The sequence below is a fragment of the Phaseolus vulgaris genome, chromosome 4, assembly GCF_000499845.2.
Source record: "Phaseolus vulgaris cultivar G19833 chromosome 4, P. vulgaris v2.0, whole genome shotgun sequence".
NCBI classification, from domain to species: Eukaryota; Viridiplantae; Streptophyta; class Magnoliopsida; order Fabales; family Fabaceae; genus Phaseolus; species Phaseolus vulgaris.
The window spans coordinates 29380312-29387509 of NC_023756.2; the positions used below are offsets into that span (position 1 = coordinate 29380312).

The window sequence follows — 7198 nt, forward strand, 5'->3', positions numbered from 1 at the left end:
ATGTCGTCCTTAATTCCATGTAGCCACGTACTTCCACCTGGTTGTCAGCAAACCCATATAAGCACCCGGTGTAGGGTCTCAAAAGGTTGGGAGACAACCGTAGCTTGTTGAATGTCGACCAGAACATAACATCTGCAGAACTTCCCTAGTCAACTAGAACCCTGTGCACCTTTCTCCCGGCCGTGACAACTGAAATGACCACGGGGTCATTGTCGTGTGGCACAACATCTCGTAGGTCCGTCCTCGTGAACACGAGGTCTGACTCCCACGGGTCACTTGAGATTCTTTCTTCAATTGAATTTACTCCCCTCGCATATTTCCTCTGTTGGGAAGCAGTGGGTCCTCCTCAAGAAAAACCACCAGCAATGGTGTGAACCTCGCCAAGGACGGGCATCTCATGCGCTTGTTCTTCCACTGGTGCTGGCAGGGCCACGGTCGTGGCGGGCTCAGAGATATAATCGTTCAAGAACCCGTTTCTTACCAACTCGTCTAGCTGGTACCCCAGCGATAGGCAGTTATTGATAGGGTGGCCGAAAGCTTCGTGGAACTCACACCAAGAGTCCTTGCGAGGCCCTAGCACCTTGTCAGTCTTCGCTGGTGGCCTCAATCTTTCAGCTATATTAGGCACGGCGATTAGGTCCTTCAACTCCACCACGAAGTCGTACCTCGTGGGTCTAGCCCTTTCTTTCGCCGGACGATTTCCTCCCGCTTGTCCCCTGGGTTGGGGTTTTCTCACCTCGTAGGGGGGTTTCCCTTCCTCATTCCTTCTTCCCGTCGTGGTCTCGTTGACCCTAACGGATTGGGCCCGTGTCTGCGCTCTCGGGCGTGTGGGTACGACACTCGTGCGCTTCTCGCACACCTCTCCCTCAGAGGCGATAAGCTCTACTGCGCAACGCCTTATTTCAGCGAAAGTCCTGGGCGATTGCGAATGATTGATTCGCAAAAAGGGCCAGGACACGCCCTTCCTGAACGCGTATACGATCATAGGTTTTTCGGTAGTGCCAACCTTCACTACTTGAGCCCCAAAACGGTTGATGTACTCCTTCAAGGTCTCACCTTGATACTGTTTTACATCAAACAGGTAATACGAAACGGGCGGCGGGGCCCTGTTCGCTAAGTACTGCTCCCTGAATAACTGTGACAGCTGCGGGAAAGAAGTGATATGGCCACTAGGGAGGCTGATGAACCAGTCCATGGCCATTCCTGTCAAGGTGCTCATGAAGAGCTTGCATCTTACGGCGTCGGAGCCTCCATCCCTGTGAAGATCACCTTGGGCCCCACGAACGTGTTGGGAACCAACGCCTCCAGAATCTTCTGTGAGAATGGCGTGGAAAACTCCCTTGGGGGGTGAGACGCTCGGTCTCATCTGGGTCGCTTTGCCCTGGGTTGTTGCGCAAACCGCGGCGCAATTCCTCGTTTGTGCGATGGAGTTCTTCATTTCTCGCCTGAGAGGCCGCAAGATGCGCTTGCATGCGTTCCTGCTCTGCCCTTGATTCTGCCATTTCCTCCTGCAGCCCTTGTACCATGTCCATGACCTGTTGCATGGTCATTTCCTCACCCGTAGCTCGCACTGAACCTTGTCTCGTGGCCCTCATGCTTCAACCCAGAATGTCGAATAGGGCCAAGTGAAGGACTGAATAGAACTATCAAACTAAACTTGTGATGGGACTGATGTTTTAAATCGGCCCCACGGTGGGCGCCAAATTCTTGCCGGTTGACCTGGGTATGTCTTTGTGCACGACCTTGCCCGTCAGCTAGGGACACCTTCCTTCTGTTAATCTGTGAGCACCTACAAAGAAGTGGACAAATGGGCGCCCTAGCGGCTGTTTGCACTCCGACGCCCAAGTCAGCTAACAAGAAACACCAAAACTCTACACCTCCGTATCGGAGCACCGTGATTTGTGTGTTGTGTGTTAAAAGGAACTGTGTATTGTGTGTTGTTTCTTGTTCTGGCAAACATCCTTCTCTAGTCCCTTGTGCGTAACAGAAGAGCTCGAGCAAGCAACTAGAGTGTGTTTTCGGGAAAATTCGCCAGAAGTTCGATCCCCGTTTCCAACGTCCCAGGTTCCCTTTAAACGTCTCTCGCATTTAAAGCGTCTTAAAAGCACATTTAAGGTTATGAAACGTTCAGCGCCTTTAAGACGTTTAAACCACTTAAAGCATTTAAAGTACCTTAAAACGCTCGAAACGTAAACTTTAATTACTTTTAAATAGCTTTAATTACCTCATACCGGACAAACCCTTTGGAAATCCTTGATGTTTCTGTTCTCCCTGCCGCGTGTCCTCCTGACTTGGCCGTTATTATACGTGGAGGGCCTCACAACACTGTGACCCAGCTTAGGGGTATTTCCTCGCGTGAGTCCTCATTCCAGGGAGTGCATCTAGCGCAAGGGGTGACTTTTTGGGTGCCAACTCATGCTCCCCCAACCTCTAGTCACTCGCTCTGAGAGCGTATCTACCTTCCTCTCGCACCCTGCACCTGGTTACCCCTGAGCATGACCCTCTCATGAGTCGTATCTATCCCAAGGGTCTCCCTGGGGTGGCATGGGCACTTCACGAGTCAGGTTGCTCTCTACTGGCGCTAGTACTATGGCCTTGAAGCCACCTTTCTCTTTTCTTTATTATCGTTTCTGTGCTAGGCGGGCCCGAAGCCTCCGTGGCATCACTCCCTCCATGGTGTTTCCTACCCATGGGTGTCGGGGAGTAACCTTGCTAGTGGCTTGCTTGGTGACGCCTTATCTTGGCGACGCCTTGTTTAGGCGACGCCCTTTCTTGGCGACACCTTGTTTAGGCGACGCCCTTTCTCGGCGACGCCTTGTCTTGCCGACACCTTATGTAGTCACACTGTTGACTTCCTTTCTTTGGGGCCCTTCGTGTGGTCCCACCATATGTTGACCTTGGCCCCGACGTTGACGTTGACTTTGGTCAACGCCCGGGGACGGGACGGTACAGGATCTTTGGTTCATCTTGCAATGAAGGTTGAGGCCCAAATTGCTAAAAGAAATGCTTTTAAAAATTCTCCCAATGATGGTTACTACAACAACTCTTGGAAAACTAGAAAATCTTTTTCTAAAGAATCTTCTTTCAAACCTAAGGAATCTAGGCCTTCGACTTCTACCCCTAAATCTCCAATTAAATCGTCTAGTAAGAAATGTTTTAAGTGTATGGGTTATGGTCACAGATTGCGGCTAATTGTCCTTCTAAGAGGAATATGTTTGTGCATAATGGCATTGTGATGAGTGAGCATGATTCGGATTCACCTAAGCATTCTTCACATTCTAGATCATCTAGTGAGCATGAGAGTGAGAGTCCACTTGAAGGAGATTTGTTGGTTGTGAGAAGACTTCTTGGACAAGTTTTGCAACCTTTTGATGAAAGTCAAAGGGAAAATATTTTTCATACAAGATGTCTTATTCAAAACAACATTTGTTCTTTAATAGTGGATGGTGGTAGTTGTGCTAATGTGGCTAGTACAAGAGTAGTAGATAAGCTTGGATTGCCTACTATCTCTCATACAAAGCCCTACAAATTGCAATGGCTTAGTGAAGTAGGCGAAATCATTGTGAATAAGCAAGTCCTCATTCATTTCTCTATTGGAAAATACAAGGATGGGGTATTATGTGATGTTCTTTTGGGAAGGCCTTGGTAATATGATAGAAAAGTTTTTCATGATGGCTTTACCAATAAACTCTCATTTGATTTCCATGGTCACAAGGTCATTTTAAAATCTCTCTCTCCAAGAGAAGTCCATGAGGACCAAATTCTTATGAAGAAAAAGAGGGAGAGTGAAAAAGAAAAGATTCATAAGCATACGCTTCTTATTTCTAGGCATGAGGTCCAAAGGGATATAGTAGCTCACAATCCTATTTTCTTAGCTATTCCTAGACCTCTTAAGTTAGAACCACTTGTAGATAGTCCTCATTGTTTGGATAATTTGGTAAAGGAGTTTCAAGATGTGTTTCAAGATCCTCCAAAAGGCCTTCCACCGTTGAGAGGGATTGAGCACCAAATTGATTTAATTCCGGGATCTTCTTTACTCAATCGTCTGGCCTATAGGACCTGATCCTGCCGGTTGACTTAGCGCAAGAGCGTTGCCTCGTCACGATCTTCCTCACCAGCTTGACACCACGTGCCCTCCAACTCCACACCACAGATAGCCTCTCTGAGAACCTGAAAAACACACAGTGGCGCCTCTGCGGCCGGTGGCGCTCCGACGCTCAAGTCAGTGACAAGAACACCCAAAAAACTGAGAGAAAATATGCTCTGTAGGACCGTACTGAAAGCACACAACCCTAGCAGAATGAGCCGTAATGAAAAACGTACCTCTGCAAATTCTGTTAAGGTTACCTTTATAGCTAGGTTTTTTCTCTCTCCAAGCCGTTATGCTTTTGGACGCGTGGCTCGCATCCAGCCCTGCACGTGTCGCCATCTGGGCTGGCATAGCAGGTAGCACCTAGCCCTACACGTGTCATCATCTGAGCTAGGATAACTCGAGCGTCACTTCTTTATTTCTCCCAGCCCTACACGTGTCATCACCTGGGTTGGAGTAACTGAGAGCATCAAACCCTACACGTGTCGTCATTTGGGCTGGGGCAACTTGAACGTCACTTCTGTGTAGTAGCCAGTCGCGCGGCTAAGTCCTCAATTCAAGGAGTAAACTAACACACGACATGCTCTAGAGCACCAGCCGACAAGGCGAGTATCGAGTGCAGCAAAGTGCACCATCTCTGTGATATCGCTTGTCTTTAACGGCACCCTCATTACCGCTGCGCCATGCATGTTTTGGCTGAGGAAACCTTGCCATCAACGAATGTCCACTCTGGGAATCCCGTCGCTGATAGGCGAGCTGTACCCTAAACCCAAACACCCTTCACGCCCCATGCTGGCGCAACAATCGCCTCACTAGAGTTGTACACTTGAACTTACACCTCTGGGCCTTCATCAGCTTCAATCTGAGCTTGTCAGAAGATCTGGCGACGTGCTTCCTGCGGCGATGTCAAGCTACATGATCGCCAATCGCCGAATACGTCGATGACCAGCCAACCCGGCGACAACCGGGCATGTTCATCGCAGAACGCCAGGTCCATGAACCGGCGACCACGCTCACCTCTGAACCATCCATCTTTTCTTGCCTACGTGTTCCACTCAACACGCCCCACCTAGGCACGTGCAAGACACGTCATCACACCCGATGACCTGGTCGGTACACAAGCCCCCCAGTCTTGAGCTGCGACTTGTTCAGCGAGGAGACTAAAGAGGTTTAAATCCGGCAGCTTACGTGGCTTTGCGCGTTGGTGCTAAACTATTCACTGACTTGACATTTCAACAACTCCTTCGATCATTCGACACGTGGACCCATCAACGACCATTGTTCACTGTCGTTTGCGCTTCTCGCAATGTTCGACATTCTTCGAAACTCTTAAACCCTTCGTGCCATTTCACTGTTTCATTAACTTCCACCTCTCTTCGAACTCTCAAAACGCTCCAGCGAACGCTCCGATTCTCCCAACCTCCATCTTTCTGACCACTCTTTTGATCATACAAAGGTAACCCTTTTGTCACTCCTATTGATATTTGCTGCATTTTAATCGGTTTGCATCATCCAATACTTGTCTGGAGCATACGTTGTGGGATGTTTCTCTGTTTTATTTTCTTCTTTCTTCGCATAGGGTTTCTGAACCTTTCTCTGTGAACCCCTATTGTTCTTCCCTCTTCTCCCCTTCCGTCAAGTCTTTCTATTTGCGAACTCTTATGCCTTTTCGTCTTCTTGCAGCTTCGTCAATGACTCGTCCAAAAACCACACCAAACCCTCCTCCATCTCCTCGCAACCCTCCGGCGAAAACCCGTAGGGCAAAACCCTCATCTTCCCGCGACCCCCCAAGGGGTTCCAACGTCCCTTCCGACCGAGTCGCGAGACCCGCGTCCTCTCATCCCAGCCAACCACAACCAAACCCACCACAAACTAACGCGATGGCGAAACCTCTCCCAGATTATAAGCGTCTATACCCGTGGGCCTCTGCAACTTTGCTGGGTGAGACTTCAACCATTAACTCCGACCTTGACATCCTCCGCCTCAAGAAGGTTGACAGGGAAAACCTCTCTTTTAGTAAAGAGCATGACGACAGAATGGTCGTGCGGCCTTGTCCTCCCGAAGAGCCAATCTGCACCGATAATCAGGGGAGCGACGAGACCCCCTTCTGCTTCATATACACAACTATGTTCAAGAAGGTCAAACTTCGGTTTCCCTTCACACGCTTCGAGAGGGAGCTTCTGACCGAGCTCGACATTGCCCCCGCCCAGCTCCATCCCAACAGCTGGGCGTTCGTGCGAGCTTACTAGATTCTCTGCGCCCACTTGGGATTCCCGGCCTCCGTCGACGTATTCTTGTACTTGTACGAGGCGAAGAACCCGGGTGATCGCCAATGGGTCAGCCTCAACGGGGTCGCTGGGAGGTCTATCCTCTCCATTTTCCAGCAATCATATAAGGATTGGAAGGGGAAGTCCGTGCGTGTGTGTTGCAACGATCAAGACCCCGCCCTTCTCGACGGATTTCCCTTGTACTGGGTGAACAAGGGAAAGAAAGACTCAAGCTTCGGGAAGGCCCGGGGGCTAGAGAAAATGGGAGACCTTGACAAGGACTTGTGCGGCTTCTGGAAAAGGGTCGCCTCTTCGAACGTGGTTCTGCCCACTTCCTCCATCATCACCTTCGAGTTTCTCGAAGGCCAGCTAGATGTTCACATAGGTTCGTTCTCGGGTCTTTGAGATCCCTTAGCTTATACTTGTATCGCCCTACCTTTGCTTTGATGTTGCTGTTACGACTCTCACGTTGTTTTAACTTTCCCACGCATTGTTTTCTTTTGTTTATCTTTCTGTACCTCGTTGACTGTCGAAACTTTGTGATAACTGTGTGTCGCTAATGCAGATATGATGCTGGGAAAGGATCGGATTGCTGAGCTACGCGCCATAGGCAAGCTCCACAAACTCGCGGCGGGTTCCCAAACCGTGCCAAACTCTGTTGCGGAGATCGCCGCTGCTCAAGACAAGTCCTCGCCGGTTGGTCCACCCACAACTGCTGCTCCTCCAGCCCCCCAACGTAAGAAACTCCCCCTGAAGAAGGCTAAAAGGAAAGCCCCTAGGGTGGTATCAGACAGAGAAACGGATGAAAGCACCGAAGACGGGCTGGTCCGCAAGAGGAAAA

General features: G+C 49.8%; 1 protein-coding gene across 1 annotated transcript; it reads right to left on the reverse strand.

Moving 5' to 3' along the window:
- Positions 1-346: 346 nt before the first annotated feature.
- Positions 347-1366, reverse strand: LOC137838609 (uncharacterized). Its single transcript, XM_068647849.1, has one exon. It carries the CDS (start codon positions 1364-1366, stop codon positions 347-349), a length of 1020 nt encoding a protein of 339 aa, XP_068503950.1.
- Positions 1367-7198: the final 5832 nt, after the last annotated feature.

Coding starts and splice junctions, on each gene's coding strand:
- LOC137838609 (XM_068647849.1), bottom strand. CDS start 1,366: ATGAGACCGAGCGTCTCACCCCCCAAGGGAGTTTTCCACGCCATTCTC.